The 23,089-nt window shown below is 39.9% G+C and overlaps 1 protein-coding gene across 1 annotated transcript in view; it reads left to right on the top strand.

Annotated features, from left to right (window-relative positions):
- The window catches only part of LOC119774543 (apolipophorins-like), a 46,307-nt gene that overhangs the window by 10,392 nt on the left and 12,826 nt on the right, over positions 1-23,089 (top strand). The window contains exons 10-19 of the mRNA XM_038272073.1: positions 5,089-5,254; positions 5,332-5,517; positions 5,597-5,746; positions 8,573-8,717; positions 10,653-10,811; positions 13,438-13,556; positions 13,633-13,827; positions 14,558-14,716; positions 18,197-18,381; positions 18,459-18,641. Of these exons, the coding sequence (XP_038128001.1) occupies positions 5,089-5,254; positions 5,332-5,517; positions 5,597-5,746; positions 8,573-8,717; positions 10,653-10,811; positions 13,438-13,556; positions 13,633-13,827; positions 14,558-14,716; positions 18,197-18,381; positions 18,459-18,641 (1,647 nt within the window). The remainder of the gene's footprint in view (positions 1-5,088; positions 5,255-5,331; positions 5,518-5,596; positions 5,747-8,572; positions 8,718-10,652; positions 10,812-13,437; positions 13,557-13,632; positions 13,828-14,557; positions 14,717-18,196; positions 18,382-18,458; positions 18,642-23,089) is intronic.

Below are 23,089 nucleotides of genomic sequence, written 5' to 3'. Positions count from 1 at the left end.
GGTAAGACTTTATTTGGTGACTATTTTTCAGGTGCATTGATAGATGTGTTGTGTCCATACGCAGTGCGCTGATTCATTGTTTTTTTTTCAGCTGCTGAAGGCGAGGCAGAGTGTGCTGGCAGATGAGGAAGTGGAACTCTGGAAGTCCGCCACCGTCGACCTCATGTCCGACGAAGAAGATGGCGTCGTCGGCGGTGTCTCTGGATGGATTGTACGGTCGCCGCCATTTCGTAGGCCGGATCTCACTGAACTCTGTGTTAAGCTGCAGTCCCGGTTAGAAGCGATGCCGAAGTACAGGGCCACGCACAGTAGGCGTCTGCACATCGGACCTGCCTCGGAGGGAATGCTGCCAGTTACCTCCAACCCCGAGGAAGCAAACGGACCGTTCACGGAGTTGTAATTTTTAGATACGCATGTGTTTGGATACGCGTTGTATATAGTTGTGTGTGTTTTAATAAAGCTCTTTCTTTGCATAAACAGCTTCCTGGCAAATCTTCATTTCCTGTATAAATTCATTCATGTCCTTGATGGTAGCATAATAATTGTGTAGTAGTGTAGGATAACATAAATACACAGCATATGAATGAACAAATATATGAATGAATAAATATATGAATATATATATATATATATATATATATATATATATATATATATATGAATGAATAAATATATATATGTAAATATATATATATATGCCAACCAATCACGAGCGACTTTACTTGTTTAAAAAGAAGTGGTTCCGTCCAATACTCAGTAAGAAAATTAAAGCCTGGCGTGGCCACGTGTGGTTTTGCTGCCAATCACGAGCGATTTCACTTGTTTGAGAATAGTGGTTTCAGCCAATACTGAGAAGTTTATTCAAGCCAGACCTGGCCAGCCGCGCGGGTTTGCTGCATTCATATGCTAATTAGGGCCATTAGTACAGCTGATCGCTCTCCACATACGTCAGAGTCCGTTTCCGACAATTTGTGGCACGACAAACGCGGACAAGCACGAGTTGCAAATTGTCGGAAACTGACGAAAATCAGGCAGATCTGCGGGAGTTTACGGGGGTTTACGGGGACGAAAATCTCACTTTTCATGCAGTGACGCAGCACCAGTCGCTCCTGATCTAACAACCACAGTCATCTCTGTTTCCATTGGATAAACATGGAGCAGCTCTGAGGGATTCAGACAGATAAATAAGAGAAACAATAAAGCTCAGTGACTACACCCTGGCTTCCTTCCATGTTGCTCTCCATTGTTTACGTCCCTGATTGGTGTCGCACTGCCGACATCATCAATGCTTTCGGCCAGTGAGAAATGGGTCAAAAACAGGCGTTAACCTACTTTCAGTGGGAAAGAGGTTTTATTCAGTCCTTCATTGACTGTTCTGTTCCAATAATCTAACAGAGTTCTTCTGATGTTTTTTTTCATATATTGTGTATTTTTAACCATATTTCAGATTATCAAACTGTTTTTTTTTTCATCAGGCAAAAATAACCTGGATTATATGATTTAAATTTTTTAAACAACTACTTGATTTATTGAAAGCATAAAAAGGGAATTTCCTCCTGAGTCTTACTGTTTTGTGTATTTGATCTCTACTTCATGTTGTCAAGTGAGTTCAGTTGAACCGCGTTTATTTCTGGATGTGTTGCTCAGCGTTTTTAAGCCTGTCCTGTTTGGTCCGATGTTCTTCCATCATCCATCATATTTAGGCCTACTCCACAGATATGAGGCATGAAAACAGAAAAGTTTATTTTACAGGTGCTGGTCATAAAATTAGAATATCATGAAAAAGTAGATTGATTTCAGTAATTCCATTTAAAAAGTGAAACTTGTATATTATATTCATACATTACATACAAACTCATATATTTCAGATGGTTATTTTGTTTAATTTTGATGATTACAAATGACAACAAATGAAAATCTCAAATTCATCATATCAGAAAATTAGAATATTGTGAAAAGGTTCAAAATTGATGGCCCCTGGTGCCACACTCTAATCAGCTAATTAACTCAAACCACCTGCAAAAGCCTTTAAATGGTCTTTCAGTCTAGTTCTATAGGCTACACAATCATGGGGAAGACTGCTGACTTGACAGTTGTCCAAAAGACGACCATCGACACCTTGCACAAGGAGGGCAAGACACAAAAGGTCATCGCTAAAGAGGCTGGCTGTTCACAGAGCTCAGTGTCCAAGCACATTAATAGAGAGGCGAAGGGAAGGAAAAGATGTGGTCGAAAAAAGTGTACAAGCAAGAGAGATAACCGCACCCTGGAGAGGATTGTGAAACAAAACCCATTCAAAAATGTGGGGGAGATTCACAAAGAGTGGACTGCAGCTGGAGTGAGTGCTTCAAGAACCACCACACACAGACGTATGAAAGACATGGGTTTCTGCTGTCGCATTCCTTGTGTCAAGCCACTCTTGAACCACAGACAGCGTCAGAAGCGTCTTGCCTGGGCTAAAGAGAAACAGGACTGGACTGCTGGTGAGTGGTCCAAAGTCATGTTCTCTGATGAAAGTAAATTTTGCATTTCCTTTGGAAATCAAGGTCCCAGAGTCTGGAGGAAAAGAAGAGAGGCACTTCATCCACGTTGCTTGAAGTCCAGTGTAAAGTTTCCACAGTCAGTGATGGTTTGGGGTGCCATGTCATCTGCTGGTGTTGGTCCATTGTGTTTTCTGAGGTCCAGGGTCAACGCAGCCACATACCAGGAAGTTTTAGAGCACTTCATGCTTCCTGCAGCTGACCAACTTTTTGGAGATGCAGATTTCATTTTCCAACAGGACTTGGCACCTGCACACAGTGCCAAAGCTACCAGTACCTGGTTGAAGGACCATGGTATCCCTGTTCTTAATTGGCCAGCAAACTCTCCTGACCTTAACCCCATAGAAAATCTATGGGGTATTGTGAAGAAGAAGATGCAATACACCAGACCCAACAATTCAGAAGAGCTAAAAGCCACTATTAGAGCAACCTGGGCTATCATAACACCTGAGCAGTGCCACAGACTGATCGACTCCATGCCACGCCGCATTGCTGCAGTAATACAGGCCAAAGGAGGCCCAACTAAATACTGAGTGCTGTACATGCTCATACTTTTCATGTTCATACTTTTCAGTTGGCCAACATTTCTATAAATCCTTTGTTTTTATTGGTCTTCAGTAATATTCTAATTTTCTGATATGATGAATTGGAGATTTTCATTTGTTGTCATTTGTAATCATCAAAATTAAACAAAATAAACATCTGAAATATATGAGTTTGTATGTAATGTATGAATATAATATACAAGTTTCACTTTTTAAATGGAATTACTGAAATCAATCTATTTTTTCATGATATTCTAATTTTATGACCAGCACCTGTATACGTTAAAAAACTCATAGATTTCCTTTCAATGCGGAGGGATTTATCTTCCATTATTGCTGCAAGCAAAGACATTTTTTTCGATTTTTAGGACTTTTTGTCCTTTAAAGAAAACAAAACCAACCCAGTTTTCTGTTTGAAGTTTGTGAAGTTAGGAAGATGAGGCGGAGGCATTTCTTGCAAGAAATAAGGTTCAAATTTATTTAACATCCTCAGAGAGAGAGATAGAGCTCTGACTGAGGCATTTCACTACATTCCTTACAAAATCACACACACTCCCCCCAGGGGAACTAACCCACCCGCTGCATAAAGAACTTTCTCACACTTAAACATTTGGTTACTACGGAAGAGGATTAGGGCCACTGAAAAAAAAAAAAAGTTAACCCTTTCATGCATGAATTACGATAGTATATGTTATGATTTTTTTACCAAGTGTTTTTATTACTCTTTATGAATGAAAAAAACATTTTCATAAATTTTTTAAAAAAATATACTTTCTTTAGGGAGTTGGTAACATGTCCACTTGGGTGGACAATGCGCATTTGTGCAACTGATATAACCTTGTTTTGTTTTGTTTTAAAGAAAACTATTGTTACTTGATGGCCCCATATTTTTTTTACCTGCAAGGATCGCCTAGAATAGAAGGAATGAGCAGATATTCCTCTCCCTCACAACCCATGTGCTCCTCTGTCAGCCATTTTGTTTTTTTTGAGGAAAAAAAAGTCACTTGCAAAGGCTGAGGAGTAGGTGGCAGTTTGACAAGTGGCAGGATGATACATTAGCGTCCACTGTAGTAACATATGTGCAAATGTGACATTAAAACATGTTCATTTAAGAGAAAACAACCATTTAATAACTGTCCACTGTAGTGACCACTATGCATGAAAGGGTTAACTGATTTTTAAATTTTATTTCAGTTTAACATGGGAATCGCAAAATTCTGACTTTAATCTCCGAATTCTGACTGAATTCTGACTTTTTTTAATTGTCAGAATTCAGAGAAAAAAAGTCAGAATTCTGAGAAAAAAGTCAGAATTCTGACTTTTTTCCCATACTATACTGAAATAATATAAAATAAAAAAAATCAGTTAACATTTTTTTTTCATTGGCCCTAATTCTCTTCCGTAGGTTACTCCCAAAAAAACAAAAAAAACCACTTCAATTCTTCAAGGACATACATTTTATCCAGATTAACTCAGAACAGGTCTCCTGTTGACGGCATGAAGGAGGCTGATTGAATCTCTCATCACCTCCACCCTTGTCTAGAGTCGGGAGGCAGCTGCTTTCTGTCGTCCTCAATCTTAACTCCGTAACTTAACTCCAGCTTACAGACTGGAACAAGACCTCTAAGCAATCACCCCTATTTAGGCAGAGGAAAGGCCCCCTCCTGGTTCCAGGCATGTCCCATTGGGAGGAGGCCTGGTGGACGGCCCAGGAGGGACTATGTCTCTGAGCCGGCCTAGTGTCACCTCAGGGTCCAGAGCAGCTGGAGGAAGTGTGCGTCGATTGGGGAGTTTGGGCATCTTTGCTTAGACTGTTCCCTCCGTGAGCCGGCCGCGGATAAGCGGAACAAAATGGATGGATGGATAGAAACACAACTATTTTATGTCACAAATAGGCCAAAATATGCTTCCACAAGTTCCTCTGGGCTGAAAACAGATTTTCCTTGAAATGTGGTTGAGATGCTGATAATGATGTTAATAATGATAATAATCTGTTCTGACAGGCAGCCCCTGCTGGACGCCTTACCAGCATGCGGATCTGAAAACTGCATTCTGCTGCTGACCCACCTGATCCAGAATGAGGAGCTGGAGGAGGGGCAGGTTAACTCTTTCCTCACTGCCTTAGCCCTCACCCCGCATCCGTCTCCTCAGATCATTGGATTCATCAACGTAGGAACTTATCTCTGAAACTCTTCTTTTCTCTGATGCACTATTTCAGTTGAACTGATCTAATGTCTTTATTGAAGGGTTTTCTGGAGAGGCCGCAGCTACGGTCCAAGGCCATGCTGGTTGGATCGTCTCTGATCCACCAGCTGTGCAAAAGGTCTGAAGCTTCCTGTGGTGAAACCCCTCAGGTTCAGGCTTTCATGCGAACGCTTCAGGAAACCCTGACTGCAGGCTGCGAGGAAAAGGAACCTCATCAAGTCAGAGAGGTAAAACTCTCTCGTTTCTGCCGTTCATGTAAATGAATCAGGGAATATTTACAGATATTATCTTGTGTCCAATCAACAGCTGTTCTATGCTCTGAAATCCATTGGAAACGTTGGTTTGACTGCAGCTTTTATTCCACTGCTGAACGGCTGCGTGCTGAACCTCAAAGCTGAGCTGAAGCTCAGACTCGCTGCCGTCCAAGCTTTCAGGCGCCTGCCCTGCTCAGCTGACGTGAGTTTAAAAGTCCAGTCATTAAGGAATGATCATTATTTATACCTAAAACTAATAAGTAATTTAATTAATTTAGTGTTAATCAGCAAAAAAAACTTTTCCTTTAATGGGAAAAATATGGTTAAAAAAACTGGACCAAATAGGATCCATTTTGAATGTTTGTCTGAGTTGGACAACATCTGGATTCTTTGGCCTGATAGTCTAAAGCAGGGGTCACCAACGCGGTGCCCTCAGGGGGCCACATGGGGGGCCCTCAGAGTCTTCTAAATAAAGAACAACAAAGTTTGAAATTTTATTTTATTCTGTTGCTCTTCTTTTTAATCATTTATAGAGATTTCAAAATGACAATGTCTAAATAAACTTAGAAATTAACAGAAACAATAAAAATATGTTGATAATGAACTAAGTTTAGGCTAACGCTAACCCTTGCAGCTCATGGGTCAGTAATGGTCGCCCTTCCTACGTCTCCTAAGTAAAAAGGTTGGTGACTCCTGGTCTAAAGCAACAATTTCCAATTAAAACAGAACAAAAGAAAATCCCATTAAGGCCTGTTCAAAAAGGGATAATTGATTCACCATCAGCACCTGTGATGACATCATTAATAACACCTGCAGAGGCGCCAGGTAACAAAGTACAAATAATTTGTTACTTTACTTAAAGTGGAACGCCGTTTTTTTCCATTGGTCCTTGATTTTCCGTTATTCCATCATGTTCTACTCTCCCATCTGAGTTTAGTGTCATTTGGAGCCGTTCTGAAGATATTCCGTTAGGTTATATCCAGTAACGTCTTCCTATGGGCAACGACTTGAAGGCACAAACTAAACTGTTCATTATTTATTCTTTATGGTACGCCAGCATTCAGAACATGGAGGCCAATCACTGTCCCCCAGACATCCACCGTTATATTTTATATATTTATATCTTTTAAAAACAAAGCGGCGCGTGTATGACATCACCGGACTGGATTTGTGACAGGCAGCCCGGGCCGCAGGCGGCTACGCTCTACCCAGTGGCGGATCTAGACCAAAATGTACCAGGGGGCAAGGAGGGGGCCAGTGTTGCTTTCATGGGGGCACAGAAAAGAATTAAATAAAAAATAGGGCAAGGGATTTAAATATATTAAGAGAACTGCATGAAGTTAAACTTCTATTCAATTAGGTGTAATTAAAATTCTACGTCTTATTAGGTCAATATATATTCATAATTTAGGAATTTTACTTATTTTTGACTTTATTTAAGTTAAAATGACCATTTTCTATCAAATCTGAAGTAGAACTCAAGAAAAACTAATAAATGCAGCTGTAAAAATTTAAGTATTTGTTGTTTTTTTTTGTTTTGAAAAAAATAGGAATAATGTTTAGTAATTAATAAGTAAAACAGAATTTGTAAAGAAAAAAATGAAATCGATCCAGAGGACGTATCAGTAACTGCGTCTGTTCCAGCGCAGATCATCATTAGAACTTTTTTGAGTATCATGTCTTCAGCACAGGGGCCATAAAAGGGGCCAGGACATGATCTACAGGGGCTCTGGCCCCCGTTGGCCCCTGTCTAGAACCGCCCATGGCTCTACCCCCTTCTATTCATTCTAGCTCATCCGAATCGTTCATCTGGAGAGCGAGATCATCTGTGGCGCAAGCACTAGACATCTTCCAGGCATGGGAGGAAAACTAGCAGCAGTTCAGCGGACAGGATGGATGAAGGGTAGCCGGCGCACGCTGATGATGTCATCATCAGCGTGATGATGATGATGTCATCATCAGCGTGCCGCTTTGTTTTTAGAAAATATAAATAATCTAACGGTGGATGTCTGGGGGACAGTGATGGCCTCCATGTTCTGAATGCTGGCGTACCATAAAGAATAAATAATGAACAGTTTAGTTTGTGCCTTCAAGTCGTTGCCCATAGGAAGACGTTACTGGATATAACCTAACGGAATATCTTCAGAACGGCTCCAGATGACACTAAACTCATATGGGAGAGTAGAACATGATGGAATAACGGAAAATCAAGGACCCAATGTAAAAAAACAGAAGTTCCCCTTTAAGTAGAAATGTTGGCTATCTATACTCTACAGGAGTCATTATTTTTCCAACAACTTCTTACTTTCTACTCCTTACATTTTTTTAAATAGACTAGATTAGTTTTGTTTTATTTAAGTTCCTTTTTTTTGTTCTGGCCTGTTGGTATTTGAAAAAAATAAAATAAAATAAAAACCATCAAAATAATTAGTTTCATCCAGACAATTAATTTCTCTGTAGTTGGACTCGGTGCTGCCCCAAGTTGTTGCTCACCACATACCAAAATATGTAGTTTATCAAGATGATGCAAAGTTAAATGTGACTCTGTTACCATTAGTTATAAAACTAAGAAAATGAATTCTAAGGAAGTTATCATCCAGAATTGTAGAAAAATGTTCCTTTAATAGAGTAGAGCAGTAAAGCTTTTGGCCTTAACAGTTTTTTCTTCATTACTTTTATTTTAAACTTTAAGTAGTTTTAAAAATGGTACCCAGTAAATTCCACAGTGTTAAATATGTCGTGTCAAAGTACACTGACTCTTTAAGAGTTATTACAACAACAACTGGAGTAAGATATACACTACATAGAGTTCTAACACTAATTCTGAGTGGGACCAATTGCACTCTTAAAGTGTTACTTTAACACTGCAAAATTGACTGTGTACTTTTACACTTTTACTGGAGTTAAAAGCTGAAGTTGATCCTCTAACTTCTATAAAAGTGTTTTTAAACAGCTGGATTTATACAGGAGGATTAACATGAACGGACAACCTGAACAGCAGTGACTGACGGCCGTTTGCTTCCCTCAGCGCTCGGTGCTGTTGCAGCTGTACGGATCGTCCCCGGAGGATCCGGAGGTCAGGATCGCTGCGTACCAGCAGCTCATGCTCTGCCCCCACCAGGGACTGTTTGAAGCGGTGAAGACCACTCTGAGCAGCGAGACGTCCAACCAAGGTCTACTGTTACGGAATGACTTCTGTCCCGTTATTCCTGCAAGCAAAGAACACATTTTGTACATTGAAATTTGCGGAAAATTATTTGAAAAATATAATCGGCCCCCTATCGGTATCGGCCTTAATACTGAATATCGGACATCGGCCCCCTCACCGATATTTAACCCGATATTTGATCAGCTTCTGAGTTTCTAAAGTCTAAAAAAAAAAACAAAAAAAAAACTTCTTTTTTACAGACTTAAAAACTTCTAAAGACGAGGGAAAAATATTGATCCATTAAAATTTCCCAATATCTTCATATGCTGATATATTGCCATTTAAAAACACCATATCAATCTCTTTTACTAATGAAATATTGCTATATGTCATCGTTATGCTACGAAATCCCCCGAAAATTCACCAAATGTTGCCATATTTTTATATGTTGATATATTGATATTTTTGTCCAGCTTTAACATCGGTATCGATATCGGTTATCGGCTACATGAGTTTTAAAATATCGGCATATCGGCCAAAATCCCAAAATCGTGCATCCCTAGTTTTATGAATAGAATTCTTTTCACATCACTTTTCACACACACACTGACCAAGACAACGATGTGGCTACTTTCCGGCCGACTAACAGAAACGTGGCTCTGCTGAAGAGAATGCGATCTATAAATCACAATTGGAAAAAAAAAATCAGCTGGAAAAACTAAATCTGAAAAAGAGAAATAAAAAAAAACATGAAAACAAGAAATCTAATTAACTAAACAAAATCAAATTTCAGAGTTCTTTGCTGGCAACAATAATAGAACAAAAATAACTCCATCTCTGTATCCTTAGACAGGAAACCCAGAAAACTGAGTACAAGTGTAAATATTAGCTGAGTTCCAATCCGGCGGCTGCGTCCTCCGAAGGCCAGATTCATCGGTCGGTTACATCATAGCGCAGAGGCCTGTTCGGATCGGAAGACTCTTCGTTATGCGGCCGACAAATGCGTCCTTCTTTTTACCCGTTTTGAAGTACAGGTCAGCTGTATCCTCTCTATCTTTGGGTATCCCAGGATTCATTGCGAGATGAAGCCAGCTGCTCCGTGCTCAGAGGAAAAGCGGAAATGGCGCCGAATAGTGGTGAATATTGGAAGTTCAGTTTAATATAATCCAGTCTGTGAATAGTTCCGTCTGAAATGAATGAAAATAGTTGTTTTAATGGTTATAGAGTCAGATATGTGGCGGTAATGTTTGGTTTATCTAAGGTTTTATCTGTTACTGTGTAAATGAGTTTGGCTGGAATTTAAGCTCAGATTCTAATAGATCTGCAGGGTGGGGGGGGGGACTATAAATCTGATATCTGAGACGACGGTTCTGCTGCTGAAGCTCCTCAGAAATATTATTAGCACCCAGAACAGCAGTGAGACGTTCAGCATCCATTATTTTCCTGCTTTGTGCGACAACTGTCATGGTTCCCCAGGCAACAGAGGGAGGCAACAATGCTAGTGTGAGGGATTGCTGAAGAGTCAATGAGTCGATGCAATCAGCTGGTTTTCCTTAGATAGAAAACTTTGAATCAATCTGACTGGATGATCTGGTGAACTGGAAAGTGACCTGAAATGACCTGATGTGAATTGGAGCTATAGAAATAAACTGAATAGAACTGAACAGAGCATATGGGTGGTGAAAGCCATAGAGGGCTGGACCTGTTTGAATCCATATTTCCAATATTTTCACGGACCTGGAAGGATCTAGTCCAGATAGACCGGGTCCTTGGAGGACGCAGCCTTGGAAACTGAACACACCTTCTGAGTATTTGAATCTTTTTATGTAAAACAGCAGAAAGCAGTTAGTCTCGGTTGAACATGTTTTTATTGTTTTTAGCTCCTCATCTTGAAGGTTTTTGTATCGTATCTTTTTTATTGGTCATTTCTTGACTTTCTTCCTTTGTCTTTTGTCTCTAGTGGGCTCATTTGTGTGGAGCCATCTCACTAACATCCTGCGGAGTGAGGATCCCATGAAGCAGAGCTTCATCGAGTCAATGCCTGATGACATCATAAGCAGAGATTTTGAAGCAGAATTCTGGAAATATTCCTCTTATTCAGATCATACTTTTGTTTCAGGTAACTATCATCCCAGAATGTTCATTAAAGACGGAAATCCATCTTAACTTAGCTAATACGTTTGCGCTAATTTAATGAATTTAGCATTAATCAGTTAAAAAATTAAAACAATAATTTTCATGGCGATCACTGAGTCTGGGAGCGGCCATTTTTGCCCAAATATAGTAGCCCCTCCCTCCTGCCATCTTCCAGCAGTGACGTCACGGTGCGGTAAGCCTAGCGCCATTCTCCCCGCTTTCCAAGCTAAATCAATGGGAACTACTAGACACATCTGCAATCAACAACAATTATTGAAGATTTCCAGAGGACTTCACCATTGAAATTCACCAGAGCTATAGTGAAACTGACAATGCCCACGTGCATGGCAGCTGGATGCTGGAATACATCGGGTAAAAGTGAAAAAAAGCTGTCTGTGCAAAGGCTCAAAAGCAAACTGTTAACTCTCGCTTAAGGTTACTGCAATACAAATGGTTAATGCGAATCTATATTACACCAGTCAATTTAAATAGGTACAACCCTAATATACCAGATGTATGCACAAAATGTTTAGAAGAAAAGGGGACTTTGTTTCATTGTATTTGGAAATGTACGGAAATTCAAAACTTTTGGAAAGCCATAAGAAGAACTTTGGAACACCTTGTCTCTAAAGTTGTTGCACTTGATCCTGCTTTTCTAATTTTAGGTTTGTACCCTAAAAATACTTTGTTTACCAAAAGTGAACAATTGTTGATTGATATATGTCTACTACAGGCTAAAAGGCTGATAGCACTACCCTGGAAGAGAACAACACTTCCAGGTATCAACCAATGGATTAAGCAAATGCTGAAGACTTTACCTCTGGAACGCATAACGTATCTCCAGAAAGGGAAAAGCGATCTATTTGAAAACATTTGGAGACCCTTCCTGAATTTTGTTGAAAGAGTGGACATATCTCACAATGACGAAACCAGTTAGAGACAAGTTTATTGTCAAAACACAATGTGCAACAAGGGAGCCTCAACAGTGGACTATTTTCTCCTGTATACTTAGAGGAGTCTGTGCAGATATGTAGCTAAGAGGGTGTTCGTAGGTCCTGTTTACTGTACTGGTTATGTGGCAGGTGTATCTGTAAAAAAAAAAAATAATACAATAAAAATTTTTGTTGGAAAAAAAAAAAAGTGAAAAAAAGAGTTATTCCACCTTTCTGATTCCTGATCCTCCACGGACGGGTTGGTCGTTGGACGGGCATACATTGCGATTTTTTCAATCGTTGCACGTAGCTACAGCTCAAACTGTGCGATGAAACCTGCAGGGTTTAAATCGCAAAATTCTCGCACAAAATCCTACAGTGTACGCCCGGCTTAAAGCACATTCAAATGAAAATGACTCCTAATTAAAAACTCTGATCATTTGTTGAACAGGATGTAATGATTTCATATTTAAAGGACTTCCAGAAGTTATTATTCTGAATATTACAGGACTTTTCGTTAAACAAATCTGTGAAGATTCTTAGTTCACCAGGTCAAGCTTCAAAAAGTTCAGTTTAGGCAACTGGACCTGAAGGTTTTCAGAAGGCGTTTCTTGCAAGGGTGTAACTTAGTGATGAGTGGGTGGGGGCGCTCTAAGGGTGGGGGCTGATGGACCTACAGTTACTCCACCCGAACACTTTCCCAATGTTGAGAACACAAGAGAACCATAATACACTGATATTTATATTTATAGATAGTTAGAGAGATGCCTTTTAGTGCATTATATATATATATATATATATATATATATATATATATATATATATATATATATATACCAAAATCAGTAAATCATTCATCCCTAGAAGCACAATTTTATTGCTTCTAGAGGTAGTGACAGTCCATGGCACAAATAATCCTCAGTGATTAGTCAACCAGCCGCAGGTGTGTGACTGGATTCCTAACAAATTTCAATTCCATCCATCCAGAAAAATCTGGATAAGCTGCATTTTTAATATAGCGTAGCATATTTTTGTACTTAAACACCAAAGTAGCTGCTGGTTAATGTTCACTGAGTGCTGCTGTGTGTCTCTCCTCCTCCATGTAGCGACTTTGTGCAGTAAAAATGCAGTGAAATGCGCAAATAAGATGTCTCAAAGCGACAGATCCGATGATGTCACATCGAGAGGCGGGACAAGGGAGCAGCGTGAGAGAGGAAAACTAACATGGAGTCAAAACACCCTGAACACAGATAGCTGCAGCCTACCTCTGTTAGCTCTGGCTAAAGGAAATGCGTGTAAAGGGGAAAAAAAGCAGAAATGATTGGTGGGGACATGAACATGTCCACATCAGTCCTTCAGAAAGTCCCGCCTGTGGTTTCTCCTCTCATCCGAGAGGCTTCTTCCGTTTTAATGATCATTAACCCCCCAGGTGACCTCCTTGGCCAATCCATTGGAGGGATCAGAACCTCCTTTGGTTCCTCCTAATTCTTTGTTCCTCCTCCAGTATATTAATCCCAGTAGTTAGACCTGAGGAAGCATCTTGGATGAGATGAGAAACTGAACCTTTTCAAGCTACTTAAACGATGTCAAATAAGCTCTTTCTGTGTCAATAATAATGAAACGATCATGATGTGGAGGCGGAGGATGACTGAGCTGCTCTTTTCTTTTGTATTTCAGGCCTTGGAATAAAAAATCTAGAAACATCCGTGGTTTTCTCTCCAAAGTCCTTTCTGCCCAGATCTGTTTCAGCCAACTTTACAACTTATTTACACGGTAGAGCACACAACCTGTTAGAGGTGAGTTTTAAAAGAATTTGGGTGTTAAAAACAGGTAGAGATATAAAGTAAACATCATCCTTTGTTTCTGCTCCAGGTAGATCTACACATGGAGAACTTTGAGCCCCTGTTGAGGAGCGCTTTCAGTCACAAGGCAGACAGTGAGCCGGCTGCTGAAACCAGAAAACAGGAGGCAAGAAAGAGCAGAAGAGGAGCAGATGATGGAAATGCAAAAGAGAAAGAAAGGTGTTTGTCCAGCGCAGACGGTTATCTGAAGCAGGCCAGGGCCATGGTAAGGCTGATCAACTCTGAGGGCTTTATACATCACCACACCCAGTAGCGGAAAGTAACATTTGCTTGATTACTGTACTTAAAGTTTAGGGAAGTCGTATCTAAATGTTAAATCATTCTGGCTCAAACATCTATATAAATGTTTTCTTTATCAGACCTTTTTATCCCAAAATTTAGAACATTTTTATTAAAAAAAATAAAAATCCTGTCTTAAAATCTGTTTTTCCCGTTATCTTCTGCAGGCCAGTTAATTCTACGTCAGCCTGAACACCTAAATTCAGCCAATCATATATCAACGGTCATCTGTCAATCAAATGTTTTCGGTCATAGCATCTTGATTCATGTCGCAGCTAATATACGCAACGGTTGAAATCAGAATCCTTTCCTTTCCCATTGAGTTGCGTCCCAGTGTTCACGCGGATGCATGTTTTCTAAACTAAAACCAGGCTTTGTTGGTCCGCTCTATAAAACCTGGAACTAAACGCTATTTCTGATATTTTAAATTGAAAAATCTTCCTGGATGGAAGAGAAACGTCTTCAGACTCTGACCTGGATGACAGAGAATCACCAGCATTATTAAAAACGGCGACAAGAAAACAATATATTGTTATATATATCTTCCTAATTTATTCAGCATATGATAAACTTTTCTTAACCAATTTATCACTTTCAGGTTTGGTTTCTTCACACCTTTGTGTTTATTTTGTTTATTTATTTATTTATTTTTACAGCTGTTTGGGAAAAGGAAAGATGATGCTGGAAGGCCACAGTGTTGGGTTGGTGTAAAAATCTTTGGAAATGAGCTCAGTGTGTTCACGTGCAACGACATCTATGACCAAGTCCACCAGGTGTCCCTCAGCATGGCGGGGCTAGCTGTCAAGCTGCTCAAGGTAACATGACATCATCGGGTGCTGCTGTAACTAACGCTCAATTAAATTAAATTCACTTTAGTTTATTAATATAACCGCAGTTCACAACACGTCATCAACACGAGTCGGGATGGGAAGTACAAATACTTCGTTACTGTACTCAAGTAGATTTTTCTGATATTTTTACTTTACTACTTATTTTTATGGCGACTTTTTACTTCTACTCCTTACATTTTTACACAAATATCTGTACTTTCTACTCCTTACATTGTAAAAAATTAGCTCGTTACTTTAGTTTTGAATCATTTCAATGGAGTTACCGTTATTATTTTTCACGTCATCAATACCAAATTCAATCTAATTGGATGGGAATCTACGTTGCATTTGACGCACCACTACAAGATGAATCGACAGATTCGGCGGTATTCATTGGCGGCAAATCATTGCAGCTGGTGGCGGTGGCGTTAGCATAGTAGCATGGACGACGAGATGATTGAAAATGAACACAACAGAGATCTAGTCCTATTGGCAGACATCCATTTAAAATGTAGGCAACGGCATGAAAAAAGTGGTTTCTACTTTTACTTTTACATAGGGCTGCAACTAACGATTATTTTAAAAATCGATGAATCGGCCGATTATTTTTTCGATTAATCGATGAATCGGACACAAAATATTTTTTTTATATTAACCTCTTTATTCCAAAATAAACATTTTAGACAGAACAAACAAGCACACACGTACAGGTTTCTCATTAACTGTACTGGTGCAATATGAAAAATAAATGTTTCTGTTAAAACTACGCCAACTTACATGAGAAATGTAGCTGTACATCCACAAAATATAGGATACTTTGTTTCATAAAGCGCAAAAAAAGACATTTTTGTTTTTAAAAGCCCCTAAGGGGTTCAAACAATAGGCCCCCCCATTTCAACAAATGAGTTTTTTTAGACTAGAAGAGTTCTGCCTTTTAAGACAGGAAAGTATAGCAGTTAAAGTTGCTACTTGAGAAAATACTAAACCATAGAGATAAAAATAGCCCTGTGATTCTAATTATAAATTGTATTTGGAATAAAAATGAGAGAACTAGGGGTGCTAAAAAACACATCCTCCAAAGACAGATATTTACATGGGAATGTGGCAGATATTTAATTGACATATTACTGATCTTGCTGGATTTTATTCTGCTTTACTTCCATAAATTGCAGGATCTTCTTTACTTTATCTTTGCCAGAAGATTTAAACTTTAAAAGCCTTGCCCTCATAATTTGCAAATTAATTTATTTATAAAGAAAATATAAACGCTGCTTAAGCTAATTCAAATGAAATTAAAAGTAAAATAAGAAGCCAACCTTATCACTGTCTGTAACCTACTAACAAGCTAAGGAAAGCATCAGATGAGCTACCTGTAACTTACGTTTCCCCACTTTAAAATGAAACAAACATGGTTACTCATCCTGCTGATCAGCTCTCTTCACTGCCATCGAGGCTCCAACGTGTTTTCTTTTCAGGTGCTGCGTCATAACAGTGGTGCTTCCGTGCCATGTTCATTTGTTTTTTACAAAAGTTGCATGTTACGACTTTTTTCACTTTACAAAGCGCAGGCTATTTTAATTATTGTGATCAATTTGCGCCGTCAATCCCGGGGCATGCGCGCTTCATTTGCAGTCTGGACGCTGAGGGTAAACTCCTCACTAAAATCCTGCGGCTCGGACTGCAGCGCTGAGAGGGATTCCTGTGGGAGAGGGAGAAAGGCGTTGGGATGGGGGAGGCGCCCCACGGCAGCAGCTGCCGCTGGAGGACAAGAGTAGGAACGATACATGCTTTCACGTAAGAGTCTCCAAAAGCCGCCAGTGACACCGTAAAAAGTCGCCAGATTTGTCGCTAGTCGCTTTTTAAAAAAAATAGTCGCTGGAGGGGTCTGAAAAGTCGCTGAGTTGGCAACACTGCACCTGCGGCGCTGACTCGCTCCGCCATATTTTTTTTTCTTCCCCGGGATGACGGCGGCGGCGGATGACGCATTAATCGCGCGACACAACTAATCGATGATTAAATTCGTTGCCAACGCTTTTAAAAGTCGATTTTTATCGATTTTATCGATTCGTTGTTGCAGCCCTACTTTTACACTTTAAGTAAATTTACAAGCCTGTACTTTGTTACTTTTACTTGAGTAAAGAAGTTTAATCAGTACTTCCACTTTTACCAGAGTATTTTTTAACACAAGTATCTGTACTTTTACTCAAGTACGGAAAGTGAGTACTTTTGCCATCTCTGCTTACAGGAGACGCTCCTTCTGGATGAGCACTGGCGAAAATAGCCATCTGCAATCACTGTGTCATTAACTACAGCAATCCCTCACACTGAGCATGCATACAGCAACAGTGGAGAGAAAAAAACTCTGTTTTAACAGAAAAAAACCTCTGAGTTAGAAAAGGGTACGGTGAGCTCCCTCCATATGGGGGTCTATCCAGGAAAGAATCTCTAAAGCCGGGCATACACTGCGATTTACTTTTAAATATAACGGCGGATGTCTGGGGGACAGTGATTGGCCTCCATGTTCTGAATGCTGGCGTACCATAAAGAATAAATGATGAACAGTTTAGTTTGTGCCCATAGGAAGACGTTACTGGATATAACCTAACGGAATATCTTCAGAACGGCTCCAAATGACACTAAACTCAGATGGGAGAGTAGAACATGACGTACTCGTCGTCTCCCGCTTTATCCAGAACCGGGTCGCGGGGGCAGCAGACTAAGCAGAGACTCCCAGACTTCCCTCTCCGCTGACACCTCCTCCAGCTCTGTTGGGGGAATCCCAAGGCGCGCCCAGGCCAGTCGAGAGACATAGTCCCTCCAGCGTGTCCTGGGTCGTCCCCTGGGCCTCCTCCCGGTGGGACGTGCCTGGAACAGGGAGGCGTCCAGGGGGCATCCGAAAAAGATGTCACCTCAACTGACTCCTCTCTAGAACATGATGCAATAACGTAAAATCAAGGGTCCCATGTAGAAAAAAAAAAACGGCGTTCCCCTTTAAGCTGAGATAAAAAAGATTTATATAACATAGATTTATTTATTTTGATAAAAGGAGCTGAGAACCATTAGTACCCAGTGAGACATTATCTTTGTATTCAGTATTTCACACCAGTTAACTCATATGTCCTCTCAAATTGTTTTTTATATAGATCTGCAGGCAAGAAAACGTAATGTTTATATTTGTTTAAAGAGCGAAAATTCAGTTTAATCCTGAAGCATAAATAAAGATGAACATTATTTATTCTACTCAAAGTAATTTCTAAAGTTTGTCAACAAAAAAAGACCAAAACTATGAGGACAGCAACTTGATTGAATTGTTAATAACTTTATTGTATTCGAAGGACAAAGCTGAGTGGAATCTACGTTAGATTGGAACCTGCTGTTAAACACTGGCTGGAACGGTCTGTGGTTCATTCATCATTTACGACCCCCCACCCCCACTATTTCCCTTCCTCCTGCTTTGTCCTGCAGGGTCATGAGGTTCAGCTGAGCCATAGGGGCGTGCTGATGGCTGAGGAGTTGGCTTTGCCCTCCCTGTCTGGTGTCCCCATCAAGCTGGGCGCCAATGTGACCTCTCTTCTTTCCCTGCACCTGAAAGGCAGCATTAACTACAAGGATGCTTCTCACTTCTCCCTGAGCGGATACGTTCGCCCCAGGTAGTTCAGGCTTTACGCTCTGAAACCAGCGTCCATGGGCCCGGTCAGCAGAGTGTAACTGGTGTCTTTGTTCCCAGTGCCTATGTGGGCCTGTCAGCCAGGATGGGGGTGGATGGTGCTTTGGGTCAGGCTGCGGTTGAATGGCTTGCTGAGCTCCAGAGCTCCCCCAGTCTGGATGGGAGCATCCAGCTACAGGAGGGGCGGGACATCCGGGTCACTTTGAACACGCCGCAGGATGTGATCGACATCATCTCTCTCAGGTAAGCGTTGGTATTTATAACCACTAAAGATTAACTTTTCTTTTTTTTTTATTCACTGATTCGTTTATCAATGAAGTAAAAGTAAAACCATCAATCTGATTGGCAATTTTTTCCCAGATTTCCTCGTCTTTCCACGTGATTTACACTGCAAAAAAAATGAAATCTAAATAAGTCATTTCTTCTTATAATAAGTGCGTTTTTTCTTGAATTAAGGATTTAAGTGAGACACTTTGCCAATAGAACAAAACAATTTACGCTTAAAATAAGAAAAAAACAATTGCATTGTCTTATTTCAAGTGCATAATATCTGGATACCTTATTTTAAGAGTAAAAGTATTAATTCCATTGGCAAATCATCTTATTCACCTGCTCAAATTAAGGCTAAATACCCTTAATTTAAGATATTTTTACTCATTTTGAGATCATTTTTTGCAGTGTAGTCGACCAAAATCCCAGAAGATTTAGAAATTCCGCCCGGACATTTTTTTAGTTATGAAAAGTAGGACATGTCCGGGAAAAGGAGGACGTCTGGTCCCCCTACCATATCAACAATCTGATGTTTCAGTGAGTGAGTGCTTGTTGCTATGATGCGTCTTTGCTCAGCAGCTTCGCTCGTTGTAAACCAACCAATCAGAGCACAGCTCATCTACACTGCAAAAATGATCTCAAAATGAGTAAAAATGTCTTAAATTAAGGGTGAATACTATGGGGCCAAAATGGTAGCTTTAATATTAGCAAATGTGTGTGGAGAGTTGTGTGTCTGTATCTCGATTTGTGTGTGTGCAGTGGGATTTGAAAATGTGTAAATAAATCTGTAAATGTGTGAGGAGATTTGTGTGTCTGTACAACAATCTGCAAATGTGTAAAACTACTTGTGTGTAATCCGTTTTGCAAATGTGTAAAAAATCCACAAATCTGTATTCAGATCTGCAAATGTGTACTGAGACTTGCAAATGTGTAGATCAATCTGTAAGCACACACAGAGACACTTGTGTCTGAAGTATTTTCGCTTCAAGGCCCAGAAATACAGACAAATCATTGGTTACAAGTCAAGCGGTTTTTCGGTTGGCTCTCTTTACACACGTGATTTTTGCTACTCTTCTGCCGCGTGAGATGCACAAATGCGTAGAAGGATTTGTATGTGTATTTTCGCGATTTGTAACCCCTTGCGCAGGCTCGCAGGCTCACATGCTGCCCTGACCGCAGGCTCGCAGGCTCACAGACAGCCTCTACCTTTTTTTTTCCTCCGCTGCGGGAGTTGACGTGACAAGGATGATATATAGATACCATTCAGTAAGGAAAAAATTTAATCTATTATTAAACAAAAGGTTACGGAAAGATGGCAGAAGCTGTGGGAAGAGCATAGAACTGGAAGTTGGCTTTATAGTATTCAAAGGAAGATTGGTGAAATGAGGAGAACGGAAAGGAATAAAAAAGAGGTTATATCTAGATTAAGTTTCGGAAACACGGGGTTAAATGGAAACTTATTTAGAATGGGAACAGGAGGTTGTGGTTTTTGTTATCAAGGGGAGACGGTGGAGCATGTTTTGTTGTTTTGTTATAAATATTCTATGGAGAGAAGGGTTACAAGAAAATAAATGACAGTTAAATATACAAGATATTTTGGGGGGAAAAAAATCTACTTATGATTATTTTTGTAATTTGATAAACAATCTTGAAAAAAAGAAATTGGTAGAAAGGATATAAGTTTATTTATGTAAATATTGTAAATATTAATTTTTATTTTTCAGTGGGAAAATACATAGCATCCCGATCCACACTCCACTGAAGTAGATGGTGGTAATGCACATCATAAAGTTGCTTGCCAGCCGCCATAAAACAGAAGCAGAAGAAACAGTTTTACTAATGCAAACTATAGAAAAAATTAAAGAAATATACTTACAGAAAGCTGACGGGATTCCATTGCTCTCAACTTAGCAGGTACAACCCCTAGGACCCCAGTAACGTCACGAACTGTACAATACCGCCAACTGGTGGTATGTGGCTGTATGTGAAGCAAGATGTGCTGAACTGCCGCAGCAGAGAGAGGCTGTCTGTGAGCCTGTGAGCCTGCGAGCCTGCGGTCAGGGCAGCATGTGAGCCTGCGAGCCTGCGCAAGGGGTTACAAATCGCGAAAATACAGGTGCTGGTCATAAAATTAGAATATCATGAAAAAGTAGATTGATTTCAGTAATTCCATTTAAAAAGTGAAAGTTGTATATTATATTCATACATTACATACAAACTCATATATTTCAGATGTTTATTTTGTTTAATTTTGATGATTACAAATGACAACAAATGAAAATCTCAAATTCATCATATCAGAAAATTAGAATATTACTGAAGACCAATAAAAACAAAGGATTTATAGAAATGTTGGCCAACTGAAAAGTATGAACATGAAAAGTATGAGCATGTACAGCACTCAGTATTTAGTTGGGCCTCCTTTGGCCTGTATTACTGCAGCAATGCGGCGTGGCATGGAGTCGATCAGTCTGTGGCACTGCTCAGGTGTTATGATAGCCCAGGTTGCTCTAATAGTGGCTTTTAGCTCTTCTGAATTGTTGGGTCTGGTGTATTGCATCTTCTTCTTCACAATACCCCATAGATTTTCTATGGGGTTAAGGTCAGGAGAGTTTGCTGGCCAATTAAGAACAGGGATACCATGGTCCTTCAACCAGGTACTGGTAGCTTTGGCACTGTGTGCAGGTGCCAAGTCCTGTTGGAAAATGAAATCTGCATCTCCAAAAAGTTGGTCAGCTGCAGGAAGCATGAAGTGCTCTAAAACTTCCTGGTATGTGGCTGCGTTGACCCTGGACCTCAGAAAACACAATGGACCAACACCAGCAGATGACATGGCACCCCAAACCATCACTGACTGTGGAAACTTTACACTGGACTTCAAGCAACGTGGATGAAGTGCCTCTCTTCTTTTCCTCCAGACTCTGGGACCTTGATTTCCAAAGGAAATGCAAAATTTACTTTCATCAGAGAACATGACTTTGGACCACTCACCAGCAGTCCAGTCCTGTTTCTCTTTAGCCCAGGCAAGACGCTTCTGACGCTGTCTGTGGTTCAAGAGTGGCTTGACACAAGGAATGCGACAGCAGAAACCCATGTCTTTCATACGTCTGTGTGTGGTGGTTCTTGAAGCACTCACTCCAGCTGCAGTCCACTCTTTGTGAATCTCCCCCACATTTTTGAATGGGTTTTGTTTCACAATCCTCTCCAGGGTGCGGTTATCTCTCTTGCTTGTACACTTTTTTCGACCACATCTTTTCCTTCCCTTCGCCTCTCTATTAATGTGCTTGGACACTGAGCTCTGTGAACAGCCAGCCTCTTTAGCGATGACCTTTTGTGTCTTGCCCTCCTTGTGCAAGGTGTCGATGGTCGTCTTTTGGACAACTGTCAAGTCAGCAGTCTTCCCCATGATTGTGTAGCCTATAGAACTAGACTGAAAGACCATTTAAAGGCTTTTGCAGGTGGTTTGAGTTAATTAGCTGATTAGAGTGTGGCACCAGGGGCCATCAATTTTGAACCTTTTCACAATATTCTAATTTTCTGATATGATGAATTTGAGATTTTCATTTGTTGTCATTTGTAATCATCAAAATTAAACAAAATAAACATCTGAAATATATGAGTTTGTATGTAATGTATGAATATAATATACAAGTTTCACTTTTTAAATGGAATTACTGAAATCAATCTACTTTTTCATGATATTCTAATTTTATGACCAGCACCTGTACACATACAAATCCTTCTAGCATTTGTGCATCTCACCCAGCAGAAGAGTAGCAAAAATCACGTGTGTAAAGAGAGCCAACCGAAAAACCGCTTGACTTGTAACCAATGATTTGTCTGTATTTCTGGGCCTTGAAGCGAAAATACTTCAGACACAAGTGTCTCTGTGTGTGCTTACAGATTGATCTACACATTTGCAAGTCTCAGTACACATTTGCAGATCTGAATACAGATTTGTGGATTTTTTACACATTTGCAAAACGGATTACACACAAGTAGTTTTACACATTTGCAGATTGTTGTACAGACACACAAATCTCCTCACACATTTACAGATTTATTTACACATTTTCAAATCCCACTGCACACACACAAATCGAGATACAGACACACAACTCTCCACACACACTTGCTAATATTAAAGCTACCATTTTGGCCCCATAGTATTCACCCTTAATTTGAGCAGATAAATAAGATGATTTACCAATGAAATTAGTATTTTTACTCTTAAAATAAAATGAACTTGAAATAAGACAATGCAATTGTGTTTTTCTTATTTTAAGTGTAAATTGTCTTGTTCTATTGGCAAAGAGTCTCACTTAAATACTTAATTCAAGAAAAAATGCACTTATTTTAAGAAGCAATTACTTATTTAGATTTGATTTTTTTGCAGTGTAAATATTCATGATCAATGTTAA

This window comes from Cyprinodon tularosa, unplaced genomic scaffold (genome assembly GCF_016077235.1).
Source record: "Cyprinodon tularosa strain WSP-4 unplaced genomic scaffold, ASM1607723v1 ctg816, whole genome shotgun sequence".
Classification (NCBI taxonomy): domain Eukaryota; kingdom Metazoa; phylum Chordata; class Actinopteri; order Cyprinodontiformes; family Cyprinodontidae; genus Cyprinodon; species Cyprinodon tularosa.
The sequence above is the reverse complement of the archived record's forward strand: the minus strand, read 5'-3'. Positions and strand labels throughout refer to the sequence as shown.